The sequence below is a fragment of the Peromyscus maniculatus genome, chromosome 13, assembly GCF_049852395.1.
Source record: "Peromyscus maniculatus bairdii isolate BWxNUB_F1_BW_parent chromosome 13, HU_Pman_BW_mat_3.1, whole genome shotgun sequence".
In the NCBI taxonomy this organism is placed as follows: Eukaryota; Metazoa; Chordata; class Mammalia; order Rodentia; family Cricetidae; genus Peromyscus; species Peromyscus maniculatus.
The window spans coordinates 22,132,711-22,158,950 of NC_134864.1; the positions used below are offsets into that span (position 1 = coordinate 22,132,711).

The window sequence follows — 26,240 nt, forward strand, 5'->3', positions numbered from 1 at the left end:
GTCTGTGTATACGTGGGTATCTCTGTATTGTCCTCGTGTGTGTGTGTGTGTGTGTGTGTGTATGTGTGTGTGTGTATAGGGTGTAGGTATCTGTGTGTGTGTATATGTGTGTGTAGGTATCTGTGTGTGTGTGTCTTAGATAAGCAGTTTTTAAATGAAGCCCATATCACTAGAAACGTTTACATATTTGGAGTCTGGAGGTGATTTAAGGCCTTGCAGAGATGTGATGATAAGCTAGCAACTTAAGAGGGTGTTACTTCTGCTTTTCAAACACCATTGCTGGTGCAGCTTGAATAATCCTTGTCCTGTAAATAAAATGGGAAGTAGAGTCCACACTAGGCCAGAAATGACAGCCTACCTCGAAAGTGAAGCAGCTCTCCAAAGACAGGCCAGCTCACACAGTCCCTCCTCCAGGCCTTGCTTGTGTCCACTAGCTCCAGGACATCTTGTGATGTCTAGTGCCGACTGAACTGATCGTGCCATATTTATATAACTACACTGATCTTTTTAATGTCCTGAAATCCAGCATTACAAAAGGACTCCTGATAATTAGGAAGAAACCATTGTTTGCATTAAGTCCTTACCTTCCTGGAGAATTTCTGCCTCCAGGTATCTGTTCAGAACACTATGGCACATTTGAAGAATGATCATATCATTTCATAGGAGGGATGAAAACACTAATGCCCTTGGTAAGCCTCCCAACCTGAGGTGACTAGATTCCTGGATGAGCTGCGGTGTGGGCAATCTGACCAAGCTTCTAAAGCATTTATACAATAATAGTATGTCATATTTTACCACATATATAAATGTTTTCCCTTTGGTAGATAACTTTTCTCTATAATGACCCCATCTCCTGTCTTTAAAGGTTTCCTTTCTGGCTCATACACCACCACTGGGAATGAAAGTGTATAAGATCTTAGAATCACAGAGTCCAAGTTCACACATGGCTGATTACGTCCTGTATAATGATGTACTAACAGAAAATGGAATATTCCACGTGAAGAACATGATAGATGGGAAGGATGCCATAACTATAGAGAACCCCTTCCTTGCAGTCTGGTTTGACCGATCTGGGCTTATGGAGGTATGTTCTCAAAAGTTGTGACAACCACAGAGAGGTTATTGTATTTACTACATGTGTCCATGACTGTGCAGATGGGGCAGTACTCTAACCCAGGGCTGCAGCAGACCCTCTGGGAGACAGGATTGGTGAGCTGCTGCCTACCTTCTGTGGGTGTGCCGCTCATAGTGTGGTGTGCAGAGGTGCCACTGATCCATTAGGTAAGTGGTGATAGTTCAAAGTGCTTATGGAAACTTTGGAAAGGAGGTTAACAGAGTGTCTCTACTGAATAAAATGCCCAGTGAGTTTTCTTCAAACTAATTCTCATTTTTGGTTCACTTTCATTATGTTTTAAGCTGGCTCATGCATTTACAGTTAAGCAGGTCTCCTATAGAAAGTGTGTGGAGCTTGAGTCTAAGCGCCTTGTTCCTTGCTGAACTATACTGCAACTTTTTGTTCGATTTGAAGGGTTTAAAACCAAGGCTAACTATAAAATTCTGATGCTCAGCCAAATATCTCAAATGTTAGACGCTTACTTTAGCAATTTTTAGTCCCACACCACTCTCTCTTTTTTCTTTTCTGGGACAGGGTGAGACTCTGTAGCTCAGGCTTGCCTGGAACTCATTATTAAGCCCAGGCTAACCTTAATCTTATATAATCCTTCTACTTTAGCCTTCCAAGATACATGAGCATTTAAAAAAAAAATTATGTGTATATTTGTCTCCTTATATGTGTGTGTGTGTATCTGGGTACCTGGTGCCTGAGGCGGTCAGGTGGGCATCTGATACCCAAGAACTGGAGTAACAGTCAGTTGTGAGCTGCCATATGGGTGCTAGGAACCAAACCCAGGTCCTCTAGTGTACCCTTAACCATTGAGCCATCTCCCTAACCCGACCCGAGCATTTTTAACCTGTCCTGGTAGATTTTAGTGTCTTTTATTTTGAGCATATTCACAGTCTCCGTTTTCAGTTTCGTCTTCCTGCCTTTATAGAATTTTGATTTTCATTCTTAACTCAATCTGATGGCATTTTGGTAACGAATTGCTGGTTTTGTTTTTGTTTCGTTTTCTAATCCTTAGAAAGTGAGAATGAAAGAGGACGGTAAACACCATGAAATAAAGGTGCAGTTTTTGTGGTATGGAACCACAAACAAGAGAGACAAAAGTGGCGCCTATCTCTTCTTGCCTGATGGGCAGGGCCAGGTGAGTGTCCCTACAGAGATGGGGCATTGGCATGTTTATTGGAACAGTGCTTGCTGCTGGGTGGTGGTGGTGCACGCGCTTAATCCCAGCACCCAGAAGGCAGAGGCAGGCGGATCTCTATGAGCTGGAGGCCAGCCTGGTCTACAGAAAGAGTTCCAGGATAGCCAGAGATACATAGAGAAACCCTGTCTCAAAAAAAGAAGGGGGGAAAAAAAGAAAGAAAGGGAGGGAGGGAGGGAGGGAGGGAGGGAGGGAGGGAGGGAGGGAGGGAGGGAGGGAAGGAGGGTGCTAAGGGCAAAGACTAGCATGTCTCACTAGTTTATCATTGGAGGTGGATCAGCTCTTGACTGTGGAATTATATTTATCCTTATTAAAGGTTGGTAGTTTGTGCTTGAACGTTAGATGTGTCAGAGCTGGAATTCAGTTAGGAAGACACAAAGAATGAGTGTTCTCCATGAGGGAAGCAAATCTAGACCTGGCTCTGAGGGAGGTGATTTGAGGAACTGCTGGGTTACAGTGTGAGTGTAGAGATACAAAGTGGGCTGGAGAGGTGGCTCAGAGGTTAAGAACAATGGCTGCTCTTCCAGAGGTTCTGAGTTCAATTCCCAGCACTCACATGGTGGCTCACAACCATCTGTAATGAGATCTGGTGCCCTATTATGGCCTGCAGGCATACATGCAGGCAGAATACTGTATACATAATAAATTTCTTAAAAAGAAAATGCCTAGCTCTGTGGGAAAAATTGTTCACTGGATAACTTCTGTCTCTCCTTTTGGGATTTAATAAACAGGGTTTTTTTTTCTACTTTTGAATATAAAAGCAATACATACAGAGTCTGGCACATTTTGAAAATGTAGCTAACATGAAAAAAACTGTGAAATAATGGTAATCTGCAGCCCCATGAAAATCACTGCCAACATTTAGACATGTCTTTGATCTTTGATTTTGGGCATTATTCATACACCCCCATTTTCAGCATTGTTTTATTGCCTTTATATAGTTTGGTTTTCATTCTTAACTCAATCTGAGACAGGCTCTTTGGAAGTGTAATCCTAACACTGGCTCTTGGGTTTCAGAATCTCCTAATGCTGCACATCCACTTTGTCCCACTTCCTCATGACAGTGACCTTGTAGCTTTCTCTATAACATCTTTACATACAGTTCTGACTATTTCCTGAGAAGCTGAGCAGAGACATTTTGGGTCAGTGTCGGAAGCAAATCTCTAAGGTGTTTTTTTTTTTTGTTTTTGTTTTTTTTGGTTTTTCGAGACAGGGTTTCTCTGTGTAGCTTTGCGCCTTTCCTGGAACTCACTTGGTAGCCCAGGCTGGCCTCGAACTCACAGAGATCTGCCTGCCTCTGCCTCCCGAGTGCTGGGATTAAAGGCGTGCGCCACCACCGCCCGGCTTTGCTTTTTTTTTTTTTTTTTTTTTTTTTTTTTTTAACCTGTTGACTCTCTTGCCTCTGGAAAGACTGCACAGAAGTTCATTTCCACCATGTTTCGGTCCCTTTCCCAAGCTCCGAGAATTAGCCCTATCAAAAGCGTCGCCTGTTCCAATGCTTTTTCCATTGCCTCTGTGTCTTCCTGTTTCCCTACTCAAGAGGAGTTATTCTCCTTAACGCTTTGTGGCCCACTGACTAACCTTCTGAGAAAGTCATCTTTTCTTCTACAATTTAGAGAAGCTGCCCACTACCATGATTAGATTTTTAGAGATATATAGGCCACCATAAGGTAGATTGTTTGTTCGTTTATGTTCAAGCCAGCGAAAATTTGGAGGTAAGTAATAGCTTTTAGTACCTCTTCCAGAAGAGGCAGAGAATCTTACTTCTAAGCTCTTTGGATGTGCCTCACTTCATAGTGTTTTCACTGGATAGTTATTGGTTCAGAGTCTTTTTTGTCTTGATTTAATTTTTCTCTCTCTAAGGCCAATCAAATTGTAAGCATTTACAAATCCAGGCTTTATAATTTTTTGTAAGGAAAAAAAATCTTACCTTATGTCCATTGTTTATATCCTGTGTATTCTGATAAGTTGTAAGATTTTCATGTCAAGTTATGGATATTGAATTGTGTGGATTTGTCAAAACATTTTGGGAAAGTTTAGAAACCAAAGTGTTTTTGCTAAACGTGTCCTTTCCTCTTCAGCCATATGTTTCTCAACGGCCACCCCTTGTCAGAGTGACACGTGGAAGGCTCTATTCAGAAGTGACCTGCTTCTTGGAACACGTGATTCATAAAGTCCGACTATACAACATACAAGGTAAGCACACAGCACAGCTGTCAGTCACAGAGACTTGGTGGTGGATTCTTTTTTTTTTTTTTAATTTATCTATTTATTATGTATACAGTATTCTATTGGAGAAATTATTTTGGCCACTCCACGTAGTTAAAAGGATATTTATTTAATGGCGTAACTCACAAATTAAGTAATGGGTAGGTCGCAGGGTCTGGGGAAGGTGTAACGCAGTCCAGCGGTGTTCTCCGGAGCTCTGCACAGTCAATCTGCACCGGTCAGCGTCCCGGCACCGAGAGAGCACCCAGAGAGAGCGCTGGCCCATCCAGCTCTCGGGTCCCCAGGCGCCTCCCCTCGCCCCGCCTCGTAGGCGTGACAGTTGCCAGAGTCTCAATGGGGGTTGGAACTTCCAGAACCAAGCTGGAATGGTTACCCACTACAGTATTCTGCCTGCATTTGTCCATGTGGGCCACAAGAGGGTACCAGATCTCACTATAGATGGCTGTGAGCCACCATGTGGTTGCTGGGATTTGAACTCAGGTCCTCTGGAAGAGCAGCCAATGCCCTTAACCTCTGAGCCATCTCTCAAGCCCGTTGGTGGATTCTTAACTTTTTTTCCATCTTTTCACTGAGTTAGAAGTTGTTTTAGAGACAACTTAGTCTTTATAAATTGACTTTATGTCTACAGTATGACTTCTCATGTCATATTTACCTTTAGATAATGGGAATGATAAAGCATTCATCCTTCTGTACCAACCCCTTCCCCATTAGCAATTGTCTTAGTTATGAGATTATCAGTCCATAACTTTTATTTTTAAGACCCGAAAGCAAATTAAGTATTTAGGTGTGGTTTTATAAAATAGAATAATAGCATAGTTACTATGAGCTTACACACACACACACACACACACACACACACACACACACACACACACACACAAACTACCTACCTGCCTCTTTAATGCAGAAGGCAGTTCTTTTGGTTCACATTTCTGTCTGTTACATTTCTTTAGCTAATTTCATGCAGTATCTTTGCTAATTAAAATGATGTGGAATAAGCTTTAATCATTTTATTTAATCATTTTCGGAGCTACTAAGCTCCCGTCCTTTCTTGGAATATGGCTTGTTTTTTTTCTTCCAGAGCCTTACACTTGGGCAGTTATGTTGGTTTATTCTAAATTCAGCGCTTTTAGAATGGAGGGCTTTTCCAATCACAAATTTAATTCCTTTTTTCAGGTTACTTACCAGATCAACAACTATCTTAGAAAAGGTCCTTATAGATATGACACTTGAAGACCACTGTTACCTAGGCTGAAAAAAATTAGGGAAGGGAAAATATTCCTGCATTGACTTTTCATACAGATAGAAAATAAGGAATACCACCAACTAAGGGTAAACTGCTAATAAGTATGGATTATTTATTATCTTTTATAGGGAAAAGACGTCACAGTCACGGAATGTCTTACATACCCAATGTTCAACTTCTTGATTTCACTATCTAAACTTAATTTTGCTTTTATTTAATTATATAACTTTGTATTTTATTACTTTTGCCTTTTCCTATGATATTAGACATTTTTTTTCCTCCTAGAACCTCTTGGTGATAAAACAGTGTGTTTTCTAAGTAATCCATGGTTCCCAGGTTAAACCAGGACATCCTCTAGGGCTATGAAAACTAACAGTAAACATGAACGTTGTGCCTAAGTATGACTTCTGTGTTGCATAGAATGGCTTTTCTACCAACAGGAAAAGCCTGAAGTTATAAAATAGTCCTTTTTCAAGTTTCCCAAAACCTCCAGTAAGTCAGAACCATGGAGATGGGGCGTTCCTTTGGGCCATTTTTAATAATTCACCCTGAATGCTCTAGCACCACATTTTCAACTATTACCAGCTGTTTCATATTATAAGTAGAAAATAGCATCATACATGGAAATATTCTTCTGGTTTTAGTTTTACTTACAGGCCTATAACCCAATTTACTTGAGAGGCTGAGTCAGGAGGATTGCAGGTTTGAACAAAGGCCAGGGCAAATGAGTGAGACCTTGTCTGAAAGTAAGGAGAGAAGGCTAGGGGTGTGGCCCAGAAGTGGGGCGCTTCCCTAGGTCCCTGCATGTGTGAGACCCTGGCTTCAGTCCTCAGCATTGCCTGCTCTATGAGAATATATTTTAGTAGCATGTATTAAATTGTATAAAGTAAAGGGCTTCATTAGAACATTTCTATGCTTCATATACTCAACTTTAATCATATTCATTCTTTCTATTCTCCTTGGTCCTTCTTTTCCTCCCACAGGAAGACTTCCCCCTGAGTGCAGCCTGGCACAGACCTGTGTCCAGTTTACCTTTGCTTTTCCATAGATGATGTTTCAGAATAACTACTGCATCATCACCTCTGAAATTCTAAGCTCAGTCAGATATATTTCCTTAGTTACTTTTGCTTTGCTTTAGTCCTGCCCATCTGTGCCCCTGCACCTCCTGAGCTCTCCTTGGGTTCTCCGGGGCCCCTGAGGTCCTGTATCAGGATGGCCTGTGTAAGTAGGTACTCCGCTTCCGCTGCTGGGCACTGCAGCTTGGCCTGCTGTCATAGACCAGCAGCCGATTTGGAAATTAATCGACTCTGACCTGCCTGCTTCCTTCTGCCAAGAAACTCTGCTCATCAGAACTAAGTGGTTGTCATCTTTCCTCTCTCTTTCCTCTCTTCCCACTCCTGGACACAGTCCTGTCCAGCCTGACTGGCAGCTCTGCAGCTGAAGCCAGGGCCTCTGTGGTCTCACTGGCTTCTGGCTTCCAGAGTGGCCGCGCTCACTGACTAGGTTTCACCAGCCCTTAGTTGCTGGCTCTCTGTGGGGGTCCAAGTCTGTTTGCTGGCTTTTCTTCTCTCTCTTCCCTGCTTTATTTTGTCCTTCTGTCTCCTAGTGTTCCCTTTCTGGATTGTTCTTCCTGGCTCCCTTGTTCTGATTCCGGTACATAGATTTTAGAGGTACTGCCAACGGGCAGGTGCCTCTGACCACCAAGCTGACCAGCCTTGAAAGCTGGGTTTTGACCGAGGCTCATCTTTCCTCCGCATTCATAACCTGTTCACTGTAGCTGCAGGATACATATTTCTAAATCTAAGAGTATATACCTTCTTGCCAGTTCTTGAAGTCTCCGGAAGCCTGGCCTCTAGGGAATGGAGGTACTTTTAAAATACTTTAGTTAGTTAAGCGACGGAGAGTACTCTGACTAGGACACAAACAGTATTGACACCGTGTCTAAAAAACGCAGGCTCTGTCACCTCTGGATTTCTCAGTCGGTAGAGCACGCATGGGATGACACGTTTTTGTGCCAACATTAGAGTTTCATGGCTTCAATGCACGGAGGTCCAGAACTGTGTTTGCAATGACAGGTGAGGAGGTAGGATGTGAAGTTTCTGAGACTGCTTGCTTCTCAGGACGGGTTTATTCCAGTGGTCTGCATTAAACCCGAAGTCAGCAGACACAAGTGCAAAGTGACGTACACAGCGTGCATTCCCCTCCAGCCCTGAGCAGTTACGTTTATTTCTTCTAACATGGAAGCGGTTGGGTGGGAGATGAGACACCTGGATCGTCGAAAGGCTTTCCTCCAAACCGTAATCTTTTCCTGCCTCTGGATTTGTCCTCCTTTCAATGAGTTTGCCTCTTAGAAGGGATTAGCCACGCCCAGGAGAGACTTCAGGCTGACCCTTTCCTCCCTGGTCTCTGTGACCCACTCCCATGTGAATTCCTCTTCCATCACTTCCTGAGGCCTCATCACTTGGCTCTTGGCTCGTTGAAGTTGTCCTGAAGTCACTCCCTCAGAAGGCTTGTGCTGGAAATGGGGCTCTTTAAGTAGATGATGATACCTGGGCATTTCAACTGTAGTAAAGTTCTGAGGTGTTTGGAATCGCCCAAATGTTCGTAAATACACTGTGGTTTGGCTTCCCGAGTAAACAGAGAACTAAGGAAAATGCACAGTCAAAAGGTCAGTTTCCTATATAGAAAGACCTACAGGCAATGTCTACGTTTTTGTAGATGGACTCTTAGCTTATAGTTTTTGTTTGTTTGTTTGTTTGTTTGTTTTTTCTTCTCTGTATAGCTTTGTGCCTTTCCTGGAACTCACTCTATAGCCCAGGCTGGCCTCGAACTCACAGAAATCTGCCTGCCTCTGCCTCCCGAGTGCTGGGATTAAAGGTGTGCGCCACCACTGTGCTTGGCAGCTTATAGTTCTTAAAATACCAAAAATATTCCTTCTCAGATTTAACTTCCTGAGCTGTTTCTGTGTATATGTTAATTCTGCCCTCTCCAGTGGCCCCGTGTTTAGTGGATGAGTGTTAATGAATGGAGCCTGTTTGTTATTGGTATCAAATTTCTTCTTACTTTTAATTTTTATCAGTATTTTATTTTTTAACATTTTATTTTAAATTTTGTATGTGTCCATGTGTGCACTCTCCCATGTGTGAGCACACATGCATGCTGGTGCTTGCAGAGACCAGAAGAGATTGTTGGATCCCTGGACCTGGTGTTCCAGGCTGAGAATAAGACTTGGGGCCTCTGCAAGAGCAATGTGTTCTCTTAACTGCTGAACCACCTCTCCAGCCCATTTATTAAGATTTTAAGTAAGCATGCAGAGTAGTGATTTTCCTTATGGCATTTCATACAAGTACCAAATTTATGAGACAGGAAGTAATGGGATTATTAATATTGTGTGCTCATGAGCATGCCATTGTATTAGATTGATCCCTGCTAATTTTACAGCAAAGTTTATTATTTTTAACAACATTGATAAATAGTGAGTTAATATTACAGATCATCTCTTAATTGATAGTCTATGTTAAGTATCCAATTCAATGAAATCACCTTTGTAAAATCTGCAGACCTGATCAAATGCCTCCCAGTCCTCAGTGTCTGTTCTGCTTGCTTTTTGTTCCTTTTCCCCCTAAAGTAACCTTTGTCAAGAACATAAATCAAACAACACTTCCCAAATTTCACAGACCAATTGGTCATTATTGATTGTGAAACCAACTGTGTTGAGAGGCCTTGGTACAGCCACCTGCTTTGGTATTGAACTGTGGTTTCTGTATTTGCATTCTCCACAGATTTGGAAAATAATTAGCTCAGTTGAAAGGCTCTTTCTTAATATCACTTAGCTATTCACAAATACCATATCTGAGGGCTGGAGAAATGGCTCAGTGATTAAGAACACTGGTTGTTCTTGTAGAGGACCCTAGTTCCATGACCAACACCCACATGGTGGCTCAGAACCGTCCTTAACTCCAGTTGCTAGGGATCTCTTGTATGGGCAGACTTTTCTTCCCCACCCCAGTTCCCAAATAACTGGCACAGAGAATTAATATTAATTACAAATGATCGGCCAATAGCTCAGGCTTATTACTAACTAGTTCTCATAATTTAAATTAATGCATTTCTATTAATCTACATTTTGCCACATGGTGTTACCTCTCTTTCATCTTTCACCTTTTGTTTCCTCTCTGTGTCTCGTTTGTGACTCCTGACTTCTCCTTCCCAGTGTCCTTAGTCTGGTTCTCCCACCTAACCTTATCTTGTCTAGCTACTTGACAGTCAGCTTCTTTATTAAACCAATCACAGCAACATATGTTTACACAGTGTAAAGGAATATCAACTCTCTTCTTGCATCCTCAGGCACTGCATGTGTGTGGTGTACACACACACACACACACACACACACACACACACACACACACCCCTAAATCCCTAAATTTTAAGAAAACAAATACCATGTTTATCTTTTCATTATCTATTACATGTAACATTCAGAAAGGCAATCTTAGGTTCACGAACATTCAAAAATCAAGATCAGAGCAACTTCAGTGATGTCTGAGGAAATTCTTTGCTTTTTTGTCAGGTTAAGTAAGAAACTCATTTTATAGCCCACATAATTTAGCATGATACTCTTTTGGAACCATTGGGAACCGTCTTTGGAAAGATTATTTGGTTTGTAGGAAAATGACATATTTCTGGCAATACACCTTGGTGGGGGGGTGGAATTAATTTTTCTTTTCATTAAGTTTAATTTGATATTTGAAGTTTCCTCAAGCAGTCCTTTGGTAGAAGATTGTATATTTATTGAATATTTACAAAAGGAGTAACAAGGATAAATAAGTGACATGGCCAACTAAAGCTTCATTTTTACTTCACAGTTGTAATTACCAGGCTTTTTTAATGCCCTGGTTTTCTGACATCAACTGCTATTTGGAAGAATTAGGTTGCTATGGGTTACCAGCATGTCATGTGTGTTTTCACTGGCTTTAGGTCCCAAATCTGTTAAATATCTTCCACCTACCTCCCCACTGCCTCAAGGCTGTGTTTTTCTGGGCAGGTGCTTGTGAATGAGTGAGTAAGTGTGTAGGAACCATGTTTCAGCCTTAGGAGAAATATCTGAAATGCAATATTTTTATCCTGCTTTCACCAACATATTATAACAGTACTGTATATGTGTAATGGATCTTGCTAAAAGAAAGCAAGGAGCCTGAGGCGAAAATGTAATGAACGGCTGTCAGAAGTGCAGGAGGAAAGACCCCTGTGACTCAGAGAGGGAATTATATCTTGGACGGGTGTAGGCAGCAGCCAGAGTGCTTGCTTCTCTTGGAGCAGTTCTGAATGTGTTACATAAAATCTCGGTGGCTTTGTTACATGACGCTTGACTTTTAGAGATTCAAGATGACCTTCACCTGGTTAAACCTGAGAGTGAGGGACTCCAGTCTTCTGTCACCTCTGAAAGCAACATAACCTTTTGGATTTGTCCTTTAAGTTCTTAGGGACTCTGTTTCTTAATCTACAGAAAGAGCAAGGGGACAATTAGGAATACCATTAGCGTCTTCATACAACTCAGAAGCACATGAAGTCTCCTGTGCTTGGCTGCTTAGTTCCAAAGCCATCTGCTAAGGATGCCTGAGTCTGGGGGCCTCCAGCCCTGGGTTCACCCCCTGATAACTAGGGTCCCAGGGCTTCCTTGAAGTTGTTTTTATTTCTATAAAAAGACTCAGGAGAATGTTAAAATGGCTTGCAATCAATCTCCTGTTTTCCCCCAGAGCTATATTCCATATTTAGTATAAGGGTAAGAACCATTAAGTTACGGCTAGGCAGACCTAGGTAATTAAAACATTTTTGGAATATCATAATGTGCAATTGCCTGCTAAGGACTATTTTCCTGTTAATTGGAACTTTTAAAAATTGAAATAAGTCACATGTATGGAACCTGATTATTCCCTACAGGCACGCAAGAGGAGTTATTTAAGGGCCCATAAGCACATTCTGGTTACGCCAATTCAGACTCGGGTTATCCTGAGCGCTGTTTCTTTAGCAGGGAAGTGGCGTCCCTGGTGAATGTGTGTTGTGCCAAATTCTGACACAGGGTCCCAGGATGTTTGACTCTGAGCAGTTCCTAGCTGGAGCCTTGCAACGGTGACAGTTACAGATTCTACCTCATAGGGGCTTTCCAGTGAATAACTAAGTTAGAATACAGGAAGCCTGGTGACTTGCCAAATGTTGTATCCACTTAAGGGACAGAGAGGGCCAGACCAATTATACAATTTACAAGAGAAAGAGTGGTCATTGGGAGTTAAGAGAGGTGGAAGATTTGGTGTAGGGTGTGAGTTTTGAGGTGCTAAGTCTTGGCAAAACATCTCTTGAATGGGCAGAAAGAAAGGAAAACTATAAAGGGAGGTCGGTTAGAGCCAACTCTCTGGTTCCTCTAAGAATTTGAAGGACCCTGTGTCCCCTGTATATATTTTTTTTAATTGAAATGATATTTTCTTTGTACACTTAAGTGATTGCAAAGCACGTTATTTTGGTACTGTAAACAGTGACATTTAAAATAAACATACCCATGGGCAGCGACTCATTGGCCAGTCATGCATTTTTCAAAAGGCTGTACTAACTGCTCTCTGGCAGGCAGTTTCACATCCTCATTTTCTCCTCGCTGTCATATTTGCGTTCTGTGTCCCCACCGGATAGATCATCATGTCCTGTTTTTGTGTCGGAGCCTTGTTTTGTTGGTCAACTTTTCATGACTCCTCTGAGACTGTAGTCCTGTCTGTTGAGCATATGTGTGTGCATGTATGTTTAAAGTTTAAAAGCTCGTCCTAAGGCTCCAAGTGTTGTTTTTCTGGATTGAGTTGTCAAAACAGTGTAAATAATGCTTTCCCATTTTGAGAATTTATTTTATAAATTGCAATGGAAGTGTTTCTCTCAGTGAAGTATACAGGCAGAGATACAAAAGAATATTGCCTATACAAATTAGAAGCTGGTGAATGGACCAGGGTTATGGGAATATCACTTAACACTTTGAACTTCTTCTGAGTCAGGACCCTCAGTCCCAGGATGTCTGTCAAACGTGATTTTTGGTTAATTATTTTAATGTTCTACTGCCTGTCAATCCGATTCGCTAGCCCTTCAATTTTGTTCAAGGCAAACAATTTTTGTTTTTTTAAAAAGTATTTGTTAATCATTAACGTCCAATCAGACACCAGTATTTCAAATGTTTGCTCAGCACCTGTGTGAGTGGGAAAGGGTGAGAAGTGTGCCTCTGTTCCTCACTACCTCCTCCCCTCCTCCCTCCTACCTCCTCCCTCCTCCCTCCTTCCCTCCTCTTTTCCTCCTTCCTTCCCTCTACTCGCTGTGTAAGTTGGGAGAAATACTATAAAAGAGTGGCAGAAGGGAAGACTACAGGCTTGTGCCTCCATGAAGGATTGTTTCAGACAGATCAATGTAGAGTGATTTATGTACTTCATCCTTCCTTGAAAGGCACCTGAGACAGGAGCATGTCAGAGAACTGAAAGGAAGTAGACTCAGAGTGTTCTTCAGTTCTGAGTGGGTTCAGTTCTCTGCTCGTTTGTCCTTGGCCAGGACAAGTCTGGGGCATGGGGCCAGTACCAGGGAGACTGGGGCTTTGAGCTCCTGTACCATCATCCCAGCAGACTGTGCCTTGTTGACTGTCCTGTGTTGTTGACTATTTAAAGATGAGCACTGTTTGATGTGTTATGTTCCTTCCCAAACCTGTTGATTCGTGAAATCATTGTTTTCTTTTTTGAAAAGCAGCCTTGTCTCATTTTGTTGGGCATCTTTTGAGCCTTCTTCAAATGAATCATTCTTAATTGATCTCATCTTAACCAAAATCTGCAAATCCATTTTTAATGCTCTAATTTTCCTGTTTTACATTTGTTTCTTGTTGTTATGAGGATTATTGAAAAGATACATACAAATTATGGAGACTAGTACCATCCTTATAAGTAGTCAATATATAATAATAGTTATAAATCTATCATTTTACCAATATGACAAAATGATGTATCATCATTTTTGTGAATTTGAAAGTTGGAGTGAAATTTCCTAAAGTTGTATTCATGAAAGCAGGTGTTATTTATTTACATATTTATTTACTTTTAGAAAAGGATTCAGTATAAACATTTACAGACTCAGAAGTCAGCAGAGCCTCAGAGAATAAACTCTAGACTGTAATAGATGGTAACTTGTTAGAGTCAATGCAAAGAAAATCATCGACCAAGTGGCACCCCTTGCCATTTTGGCTTGGTTGCTCTCAGACAGAGTCCAGTTTTAAAAATACAGAGTCACAGACACATTGACTTTTTTTTGCAAGCAGTATTTCCCTGTTAATTCATCATTGTAAGAACTGCCATCCAAGTGTACGTACTGAATTAAATAATGTGTTTGTGACCCTGTCAACTCCCAATAAAGTTCAGAAAAACCGTTGCAAATGTGTATACATAGTAGGAAAACATTTTTATTGATTTTCTGTTTTAAAGTTAACACACAGGGTAATAGATTTCATTAGGGCACTTCTGGTCCCACTTTGTTCCTGTTGGTGCCACCTCCCACTCTGCCGCTGCTCAGCGCGGCTGTGGGCATCACGGGGCCTGGGAAGGAGGGGAATTGTGGACAGAGAACCAGACCCTGGCCTCACTTCAGGCATGAACGATCTTTTGTTTACCTCTCTGCTGCTTATGTGTTGTTTAGTTGGCACGTGCCGCTGGTGTTGCCAGGAGAACAAGAGCAAACAGCAGCTTGCCCTCCCTCCTCTGAGTTCTTCCTTCTGCGCTTCCCTGAGAACAGCAGCTTTTAGCCCCTTACTGTGCAGTTCCTGGGACACATCCGGTCAGGGTTTGTGCCTGAGAAGAAACTGCAGACCATCCATACCCCAACACTCTACCCTCACCTCCCACCCTCACTTGCTGGCCCCTCCCCTTCCATTCCCCAGGAGCATGCTCTCCAGTATCTTCCCCCTCCATGCTTTCCTCCCCTTAAGGTCTTCCCTCCCCTCACCTCCCACCTCTCCACCCCCGTTTTATAGTCCCTTCTAGAATCTTGACCTGTCACTCACACCTAGTACCCACATAAAAGAGAAAATGTGGGATTTCTCTTTCTGGCTTATTTTACTTAACCCAATGACCTACAGGTCCACATGTTTTCCTGTAAATGCCATGCATTTTTTTTTAAACTTTCTGTTTTTTTATAACAATAAAATTCCATTGTCTCAATATATCACATTTTCTTTATGCATTCATTCATTGATGAATATCTAGTTTCTTCCATTTCATAGTTATTATGACTAGTGCCACAATACATATAGAAGTACACATGTCTCTGTCATAGCCATTTTTTAATAGTTTTGACGATTTAAATTCAAAATATTCTGAAAATTTCAGAGGGAAACATTCAAAGTCAAAAGCACTTACTTTTCATGGCAGCTCCTGTTGCCCTGGTTCGGTTGTGCAGTGATTGCCAAGTCCTCCTCAGCTCAGCCATAGGTGAACGGCAGTGGAGACAGTTACAGCAGAATGCCACAGCTCGGGAGGTGCGGGGAGATGCGGGTTGATGTGGGTGTCCCATCTACGGATGAACACTCCCAGGCACTTGTGATCAGCACTTTGAACAGTCATGAACAGTCATTGCATTGGCCAGGACCCACTGCAATAAAAAGCTGCTCTGATCAGGGTTGAGAGCAGCTTGACAGATCTGTGGATATAAACACAAATATTTAGAAAGCAGTTTAACATGACTGTAGCTGGAAATTGGAAATTTCTCCAACTGAATCTCTCCCACCCGCTGCGGTCCCGCAGCCGCTTATAAAATAATCACTCAGAGGCTTATATTAATTACAAATATGGCCTATGGCTCAGGCTTCTTGCTAGCTAGCTCTTACAACTGAACTCAACCCATTCCTATTACTCTATGTTTTGCCACGTAGCTTCGTGGCATTACCTGTTCTCTCACATCTTGCTTCTCCAGGCTGCGGCTTGCAGTGTCTCCTCTGACCCCACCTTTCTTCTCTCTACATCTCTCCTCAGTTTCCCACCTGGCTCCATCCTGCCCCACCATAGGCCAATGTGGATATATTTATTAACCCATAAGAGCAACACATATTCACAGCATACAGAAAGACATCCCACAGCACATGACTCTTTAGCAAAACAACAGCCTATGTGTAGAGCATATGACCTCCTTTACTATATTTTCTGACTCTGTTTACAGTATTAGGCATGCATATACTTCTGTGGGGCAGAACTTAAATCTAATCAAGAGAATGGTTGGTGTTCTGGTTACCGTAAGTGTCAACATGGCACAGCCTTGGCTATTTTAAAGGAAAAGCCTCAATTATGAAATTGCCTAGGTCAGGTTGGTTATGTGGATGTGTCTGAATTAGTGATGTAGAAGCCCACTGTGGGTGGCACCATTCCTCAGGCAGGTGTGTGTGTGTGTGTGTGTGTGTGTGTGTGTGTGTGTGTGTATGTATGTATGTATGTATGTATAAAACTAGCTAACCATGGGCTAGGGAGAAAGTCCAGAGAGCAAGCCAGCAGGCGGTGTTCCTCCATGGTTTCTGCTTCAGGTTCCAGCCTTGATTTCCTTCAGTGATGGATAATGACTTGCCAGTATAATATGAAATAAAGGCTTTCCTCCAAGCTGCTTTTGATCGGAGTGTTTTATCCCAGCGACAGGAAAGTAATCAGGTCACCTCCACAAACAGTCAGGCCGCCAGTATCCCAGTGGGCATATTGTGCCTGCTGGTCAGTATTGTCACGTTCAGGAGTCAGCACTGGCTAAGATCGCTGGTGTCTTTTGTCCCTCAGAATCCTATACAGCACCTTCCAGTTCTGTAAAAAGCTAGGCAGCAGGGAGCGTTTCCTGGTCAGTTCCAGGCTGATTTCTCTTTATCCTGCAAAGAGGAAGTCTGTAGCATCTTCAGCAGTAAGGACTTTCCATCTGTGGTGAGCAACCAAGAGCAATGACAACCTCTCTTAGTATACTGTCACTCGATGCCCCAATTCTAGTTTCCTGGCTTCCACGTGTACTCCAGATTAAATGTGTACACACACACACACACACACACACACACACACACACACACACACACACACGCCCCAGAATGAATGATTAAATAATAAAACAAAGAACAGAGTTGAAGCTAGGATCCACATAGGAAAGGTCATGTGACTCTTTTTTCTCTAGATGGGTACAGGCCAGATGCCCTCATCCCCTCATCCCCTCTTGACCTAATCACAGAGTGAAGACCACTTAATAAGATCCTGGCTGGGAAACGAGCAGGGCTCTCTTGCTCTTCATTCTAAGCCCTTTCCTCTTATTGCTGTATCTGACTGGCCATGACAAAGCGCTGTCTGATTTAGCAGTCTATCCCTTGGAAATAAATCCCCTCTGTATTTCAGAACTGTTAGGATGAGCTGATGTGGAGATGTGGAGAGGGCCAACACTGATCTGTTAGGACTGAGTTAGGTGCCCCAGGTAGGTCTGGCAAAGATGTGATGACAGGCATAGGGAGTGGGCAGTAGGTGGTGGAGATGAGAAGAGATGGAGGGGGGAGGCATCACTATAGGCCATCATCATTTTTGCTGACCAGAACTAAGGCCCTCCTGCTATACACAGAGTCTTTATACCTCTGCATGTTTCCTCGCCTCTCCTTCAGTCCTAGGGCATGGTAAGGATGGCCTCCAGCTTTGCCCTCTCAAGGAATATGCATCCTACATCACTGACCTAATGCTTTAAAGTATTTTTATAAATACAACTAGCACATACATATTCTTTTGCCATGCTTTTCACACATTTTGCATGCAATGTAAAGCCCTTGGGAATCTCTCTGCCTCATGTGTTCTTCAGGAGAAAAAATGCAGGTGTGTTTACATGTGCACATAGACACTGCCACGCCTCTGGTAATGCGTAACATTGTTTGTGTGTCTATTTTCAGCCCAAGGTTTGTAACACTGTGTAAGTGTGTGTTCTCTCCAGGGGTCTTCCTGCCTGGATAGACAACTGCCCCATTCTTTTCCCTGACAGGCATTGTCTCCCATGGCATGGTGGTTTTCTAGTCATTTCCTTGTTGACAGACATCTGGAATATTCTCCCATGTTTTGCTCTTAGAAGCAGTAGGCAGAGGACATGCAAATGTATGCTTCCTGTGCTAACAGCTGTGTTCATCTCACTTCTGAAGTGGGGAGGGTCACTTCTGGGCCTTTTGGATAAGATCAAGTGTAGTCCAGTCAGTAGGAACTACAGTGGAGCACAGCTCACTGTGTCTGGGTCATTTTAAAATAAACTTCATTATAAAAGGCTTGCACATGAAAATCACTGAAAACAACCAGACCCGAAGACTATACATCTCCACGAACCTCTATACAGTTGGAATATCCAGAGTTTTAATAACGTAGGATTTTCTTGGCTTCTAAAGAAAATGGCCTTTTAAAAATAAGGCTTGGGGTTCTTTTGTAAAGAGGCTTGGGTGCTGGCAAGCCTCATCCCTTAACTAGGTTTCACAAGATTGCCCTCTTGCCTGTGTCAGCTCAACATCTCCCTCCCTTTCCCACTCTCTCCTCCTCCATCCTTCCCCTCTCTCCTTTTCCCTTCTCCATTCCTGCTCTCCCACCTGGTGGCTGAAGATCTTCTTCCTATTCAGAGTTACTGCAAGCATGGCTTCTCTCCTGGACTTCTCTCCCAAAGTATTTTCAACTTCCCAGGCTGTCAGAGGCATGGTGATTGAGGGTGGTTTAGTCCTGGTGGTGTTAGCCTTCGTTCCGATAGAAAGTGACTTGCTCCTGGGCTTGGGGTCAGGATTTAAAAAATGGCCTGTGAAGTACACAGCAAGAATGTACCGGAAGTACACAGCAGTGTTGGTACCTGGTGGCTGTTCCCATGCTCTTAGGTCCTGCCCTTCAGTTAGCAGACATTTACATGCCTGGATGCTGTGAGGAACCCATGTACATGCATGATATAGATATTTAGGAGGATATAGAGATGATAAGATAAAAGGATAGATTAATGAACCTACTTTTAAAGAACAACTTGTTTAAAATGTTTTACATTGGTATAGATTTTAGTTTATGTTTAAAATGTTTTACATTGGTGTGAATTTTGGTTTGTTGATGCAAACTTGAAGTTAATGTTGTTGTACTGTGTATATATGTTTCTATTCTTGTTTGAGGTGTTGTGTTTATGTAACTCATTTAAAATTGTAATGGATAATTAAAAAATAGATTAATAATTAGTCATCTATGATAATCATATCTGTAGCCATGTTAGTTAAGTTTTCTAGGTATACATAGATATATTTCAGATAGATAGGTAATCTTCAGACACTTCATAGACCTAGAGAATATGACATTTAAATAACAAAATTCTGTTGACGTGAGACACAATTGCTCCTGGCTGCACCAATTGATCCCGAGAAAATGTTGGGCTTCTAAGACATTTCCATATGGAAGTTTGTCTTTTTGGCACAAAATGGCCTACTGGGCAAAGAACTGCCCTTGCCTTGATGGCTGACAGTACAAATGCAATGCTGTCCTTTCTGGACAAGCGGGACACAAGGAAAGCGACCACTGTACTCTGCCAAGACAGGGTAAGATGGTCTTTCAGAAATCCTGCTTCTGAAAATGGTCTGTCAGATACTCTAGGCCTGTAGCCAATTTAAATGCACCAACAATGCTGAGAAACATTAGGTGACTGTCCAGGCTACCAGCTGTCTTGGTCTACTTTTGCAAGATTCCCGAAAGTTGCTTGCATCCATCTACCATTTCTCAGGTACCATTATGTTCCTTCTCAGGTCTTTGATGTGGTTGAAGACTAGATAGTTGTAATTTCCTCAGTTATGATAAAAGATAAGTTAGATATAAAACCTTAAACTCACAAATATAAGATAGATAGGACATCTTCTTTAATATTGTAACTGTAATTCTTGCTTGATAATTGTTTTGTTATATGTACTTTTACCATGTTAAAGTTAAAACCTTCCTTTTTAAAAAAAAAAAAAAGAAGAAAAGGGAAAGTGCTGTGGATATCACTCTATATAAATAAAACACTGATGGCCAGTGACCAGGCAAGAAGTATAGGCGGGACAAAGAGAGAGGAGAATTGGGGAAACAGGAAAAAGAAGGAGAGACACTGCAGCCACCGCCAGGACATGCAGCATGTAGAGACTCTGGTAAGCCACCAGCCACGTGGCAAGGTATAGATTTATAAAAATGGGTTAATTTAAGATATAAGAACAGTTAGCAAGAAGCCTGCCACGGCCATACAGTTTATAAGTGATATAAACATCTGAGTGATTATTTTATAAGTGGATTGTGGGACTGCGGGGCTTGGGGAACCTGGAGAGAAGCCCTCCAGCAACACATGCACTTGCCCATGATGAAAATCATTGCTGAATTTTCACAGATACTTTCACTTTATCACGGGCCATTTTTTTTTTCCCCTCCCATGTCAGATAATTTCTGTTTGATGAGGGATGGCTTCTTCTTTCTCGGCTATTTCTGCTGAGCAGCGATTCAGCACTTCATGGGCCCGGAGGTTAGCACTGGCATGTAAGGATGGTGTGTAGGATAGTGTGTCTGTGAAAAGCCAGTGGAGAAGACGCACCACTGAGGCTGGACTCTTCCTTATCTGGACAGCAGCTGCGGGAGACTTGTTGGCTTCTGTATTGTTTTGTGCACCACTTTTTACCATCTCTAATCTTGCTCTGTGTTGATAACAGCAAACACCCTCCGTTCTATTTGCGGCAAGAGAGGAGGTCTTAGCACCGACTTTGCCCATCCCCTCTTTAAGGGGACCTTAAACCTTGTACAACTGGAATCGTTTTTCTTTCCCAAGATTACAGAAAACCTACAAGAGCCTGGAAAGCCCGAGAGAACCACTTTGGTACAATTAACTCTCTCACTGCCGCTTCTGTGGAGAACTCAGACTAGTGGTCTTGACCTTCCTTTAGCGTGCCCTCCATTCAACCCTCAGGCCTCTGGAGCTCGGGGAACTCTTGACACAGAAAAGGGAAGGTTGGCAGTCTCCTATCCTACTCACACACCCTGTTTCTCCATTCTCTTTGAGGACTCAGGTGCACTGTCCTGCTTTTATTGCAGTTAGGGGTTTTTATTTGTTTTATTTATTTTTTCACTATAGGCATTTTAAGTTTGATCTTATTTTAGAACACAATGCTGGTTCAGAATTTAAATTAACGCCTTGCTGATTTGTGAATGAATATAGGGCTCCTTTTAAGGGGCTTGAAGTATGTGTTGCCTCCTCAGAATCTGAGCATAGTACTGGGCTTGAGAAAGATGGCTTTCTCAATGGAATAATTTATCATTGCCAGAGGTAACATGAAATTATTAATTTTTTCCTTAAAGCATGTTCTTTGTAAATGTTTTCTGGAGAGACATGAATTGAAATTAATGATGTTCCCTCTTGTTAAGACTTCATTTTATTTCATGTATTCTGTTGACCCCTGAGAGAATATCCGATCTAGAGAGAAGGAAAGATAAAACGCCACTGAAAGTCCTGCAGGCGCTCCAGTGACTAGAGTTAACTTCCTGTCACCATCTGTGCCCCTTCAAGCTACAGGAGCACTTTTGTTCTTGTGGAGGGATCCAATGAGGGCTTGGGGTCCTGGGGATTGGACTCAGGGCCACACTTATGCTGAGCACGTGCTCTACCGCTGAGCTACACCCAGGCTCCATGTTGTGTATTTGGGTGTCTTAGGTTTATTAGAATTCCACATGCATTTCATTTTAGTTTAAAAATATCCTGGTTTCTGGAAACACAATAAAAGTAATGTTTGCAGCTGGAGTGATGTGTATCCTAGCTCAAAAAAGAGTCTATTGTACTATGTAATATACACATACATGTGCGCAGGTGCACACAAACCCACACCTACACACACACACACACACACACACACGACACACACATTAATTTAACTTGTCAATAGTGGTAAAGGTATTCTTTCTTTTAAACTGGCTGGTTCAGAGTTCTGATTATGGCCAGTAAAAACAGTGCTCCCCCACTTCCTCATTCCTGACATTTGTGCTCTGTGGGAGACTGGGGTTGGTGCCAGGTGCGGTCCTTGAGTTGAAGAGCCACCTGTGTCTGAAGTTCTGTGAGTTCCTGCAGATTTTGTTGATGGAGACTTTAGCCTATCTCCTATTATCTATAGTCTGTGCTGGCTAGTTTCATGTCAGCTTCACACAAACTAGCGTCACGTGGGAAGAGGGAACCTCATTTGCGAAGATACCCCGCACCAGACTGGCCCGTGGTGCCCTTTCCTGATTGACGTGTATCACTGTGGGCACTGCTGCTCCTCTGCTGTGGCCCTGGGTTCTGTAAGAAAGTGGGCTGAGAGAGCCACAAGAAGGGAGGGAGCCAGCAAGCAGTATCCCTCCCTGGCTCCTGCATCAGTTCCTCCCTCCAGACTCCTGTTTCAGATACTTCTCCTTCCCTTCATGATGGTCTGTGATAGGAACATGTAAGCCGATATAAACCCTGTCCTTCCCAACTTGCTTTTGGTCATGGTGCTTTATCACAGCAATAGAAACTCCAACTCAAACATGGTTCACAATTCCTAGTGTATTTCCAGGCTCCTGTAGTGCCTGAGCTAGCTTCATGTGCATCCTTTTCCATGACCACCACATATCCAAGACTCCTTTCTGTGACTGGTTGTCATTTCCCGTAAGCAGTGGGTTCATTTTGGCTCCTGGGGGTGGGCTGCCTTACTCCACTCTTCCTCCTCCATTTTTTTCTTAAGGAAGTTCATCTTGTTAAAGAGTTTACTAGTTGTCAGCACAGAAAGGGCACTGTGTGTGTGTGTGTGTGTGTGTGTGTGTTTATAGATGTGTGTATGTATATGTATATGTGTATGTATATGTATATAGGTGTGTGTGTATAGGTGTGTGTATGTATATAGATGTGTATGTATGTATATAGGTGTATGTGTATAGATGTGTGTATGTATATAGGTGTGTGTGTGTGTGTGTGTGTGTGTGTGTGTGTGTGTGTGTGTGTGTGTCTCCAGGGTAATCAGAACACCATAGGCATCAACTTTGGAAAGGGCCAGGACAGGGTCTCCTCTTCTGCCCTCTTTCCTTGCTTATCTCTGGAAGACACTGTACTGGCTCTCTTCCACATACTCCATCTCTGCTAAATGCATTACATTTCTTCACAACCCCTCTCTTCATCTGTGAAGTTGACCCAGGGCTTTCCTGAGGGCCTAACAATGCAGTGAAGGGGTGTGTGTGTGTGTGTGTGTGTGTGTGTGTGTGTGTGTGTGTGTGTTGACAGATAGATACTAACAAACACTTGAGGTTTCTCCAAAAGGATCCAAGTTTGACACATCTTTAAGCTGTCCTTTGCTTTATGCAGTAAAGGGCAGAATGGATCATGCCATAACCGGGGACCCTAAAGGACAAGGAAACTCAATTAAAATTGACTTAATTTCTAAGGCTCTCTCCAAATTATAACCCATAAATGCTGCTGTGTTAATAGAAGTTTCAGCCATAAATTATCTCCTGTCTCCTCACAAGAAAGCAACAGGGCAGTAATACACTGTGTCCGTCCAGCCATGTCAACTGGGTGGCTCCTCATCTGGGGTGTGAAGAGAGGGTAGGGTCATGATGTCTTTGTGGAGGAGAGCGGTACAGGTGAGGGAGGCCTAGTCCTCAAGGGCCTGGTCTCTCACACTTCATGTCTTCCTTCCCTCGGAACTCATTGAGAAATATGTGGCGTGTTGTGTTCCTACTTTATCTCGTCCTGTTATGGAATTCCATGTACTCTTTAATGCTGTTTACAGTCTGGTATCAAGAGAGAAAAACTGTTAAATTTTTAACACCGTTTCATACATGAGAAATAGTTAAGAATCAGAAACCAAGGAAATACATGTAAGCTTGAGAAGAGCTGTCTACACTACAGTTAGTAAATGTGGAGACAACCATTGCTTTTGTTAACATGTATATTCTTTTAAATTTAGGAATAGAAGGACAGTCAATGGAAGTTTCTAATATTGTGAACATTGAAAATGTGCATAACCGTGAGATTGTAATGAGAATTTCATCTAAAATAAACAACCACAATAGATTTTATACTGACCTAAATGGATACCAGGTAATTTTCTCTAAAATCACTGTAACAGTTGTATTTGTGTGTAATTTTTTATGCATATATTTATGTGGTATATACAGGGGATGTATATGTTTATGTGTGTAATTTTTATGTAGGATAATTGTCCAGTTAATTTTGAGTCATTTGAAAACTATTTCTAAAGTTGAAAACTATTTCTAGAATAAAACCAAATTTTAACAGACATTTATAGGTTCTATAATCAGATTTCCAAAGTTAAAACAAATCTTTGAGAGAGATCATGTTTTTAGAGTATTTATTTGTAAAAGTTTATTCTTTCAAATGGAAAGATGGGGGCTAGAGAAAGTGCTTGCTTGAAGAAAACCTGGTTCAGGTCCCAACACCCATGTCAGGTCCTCACAACCACTTGTAATTCTAGACTTAGGGGATTTGGCCTATCTGGGCACCTACATGCACATGGTACGTATAAACTCACACAGACACACACAGACACAGACACAGACACACACACACACACATACACCCCTACACATATGTTTTTAAAAAATTAAATATTTAAAAATGAGAATTTGATGACTTTAAATACTCTGCTAAAACTATAAATATGAATTTATTAGAAAGGAAACATAATTAGGGTTTGAAAGATATCCTTTCTACATAAAGAACTCATGTATACATTTCATTTATTCCTTGTGATATAATAATGACATCTTTTAAGTTTTATGATAGTCTGTTAGCATTGAGTGGGTGTGCACATTTATACATGCATGCAGGTACATAGAGAAGTATATGCCACTTTAAAAATGTGGGCTGCTATATATTTAATCAAAATCATCATACAACAACTCTAAATATAGTAAGAAAATCAATTCTTGCATTTTATTTTTATATTATTGATTCTTTTAATAGTACTTAAGAGAGCTCTTTGAATTGTTATTTTAAATTTCTATTATTTTCAATGTGTGACAGTGTGTCTTTGAATAACACCACTAAAAACATGAGCAAATTTTTTAAACATTAGCATTTCAAAATTCCTGGCTATGAATAGAAATAATTTCACAACATATGCTTTTTACTTGGTCTGATTTTCAACCGGCTATAAGTGGAAAGGGCTGGATAATTTCCTCTTCTATGATTTCCTGCAAAAAAAGTTAAAATTAAACCTTCTCCAGAGAACAGAAATTGCAGCGTACATTTTGATTAGCATGTGAATTCGACTCCAGCCCTTAGGTTTTCAAATGAAACTCTGACTTTATGGCAATTCATTTTTCTTACATACAAAAGAAAGTATTTTCTTAAAATCCCACAGAAATAAGTGTTTGTATGTATTGGTGTGCACATGAATAAGAAAACTTAGTAAAAAGTGAATTGCTAAAAATGTGCATTTTCATTCCAGTGGTCAAACAAGTGTTGATATTATTTCAAGTCCACAATGTAAATATTTCTTAAAATAAACCCCATTTTAACCCATGGAAATGGTAGTTCTTGGGCAGAACTGGAGAGAGACTCGGGTAGGGAGTGGGAAGAGCCGGAACACGACTGAGGCGTCTTTACACGTCATTTCATAATTTTAAACGATACAGTCCAGTCAGGGTGCGAAGAGTGGGATTGTTAAGAGGAGTAGAGAATTCTTTGACAGTATCCTGCCTGCTTCCATCCTCCCTTGCCTCCGTCCCATCTTTCTTCCTCTCCACGTCTCTCCTCCACTCCATCTCTGTCCTGTCTTAACTGCTGTATTCCTTCCTTAGTGTTGCAAAGCATTTGTATTACCACAAACTGAGCATCTTAAAAGAACGGAACTTTGTTCTTTCATTCTCTTGGAAACCGATTGTCTGAAGTCAGGCTGTGTGCAAGGCCACATTCCCTGCACAGACTCTAGTGAAGCACCCTCCCTTGCTGCTTCCTAGCTTCTCAAGTTTGCATATAGGTGATCCCTGGCGTTGCTGGGTGTGTGGCTGTGCCTCCCAGCCTCTTCTTCTAGTGTCACATGTTTTTTATAACATTGCCACTGTACGTGTCTCTCTGTGTCCACATTTCTTTCTTACAAGGATGCTAGGTTTTGGTCATGTCAATTTCTGAAAAGACACTTACCTCAAAGTAAGATCAGTTTCACAGATTATAGCTAAATATGAATTTGAAGAGACTCAGCATAACCAGTAGGTGGTGGGGGCTTGTTGGGGAGGCTGAAGGTCAGATCTGGGACATGCTTCGTCAGGACCACCCTTCCATGGCTGGGTACGCAGCTCATGTGAGGCACTCTCTTAACTTTCTGCCTTTACTATTTTTGAGTTTCGTTTTATACTTTCACAAGTTTAAAGAAGGAAATGGCGTTTTTTAAGTGGTGTGAGTAAAATCCA

At 41.8% G+C, this 26,240-nt stretch overlaps 1 protein-coding gene across 3 annotated transcripts in view; it reads left to right on the top strand.

Moving 5' to 3' along the window:
• The window catches only part of Man2a1 (mannosidase alpha class 2A member 1), a 169,329-nt gene that overhangs the window by 119,086 nt on the left and 24,003 nt on the right, over positions 1-26,240 (top strand). For all 3 annotated transcript variants that reach the window (XM_006991850.4, XM_042259707.2, XM_076549759.1), the window contains 4 exons: positions 866-1,084; positions 2,139-2,261; positions 4,403-4,517; positions 23,774-23,907. In XM_006991850.4, the coding sequence (XP_006991912.1) occupies positions 866-1,084; positions 2,139-2,261; positions 4,403-4,517; positions 23,774-23,907 (591 nt within the window). The remainder of the gene's footprint in view (positions 1-865; positions 1,085-2,138; positions 2,262-4,402; positions 4,518-23,773; positions 23,908-26,240) is intronic.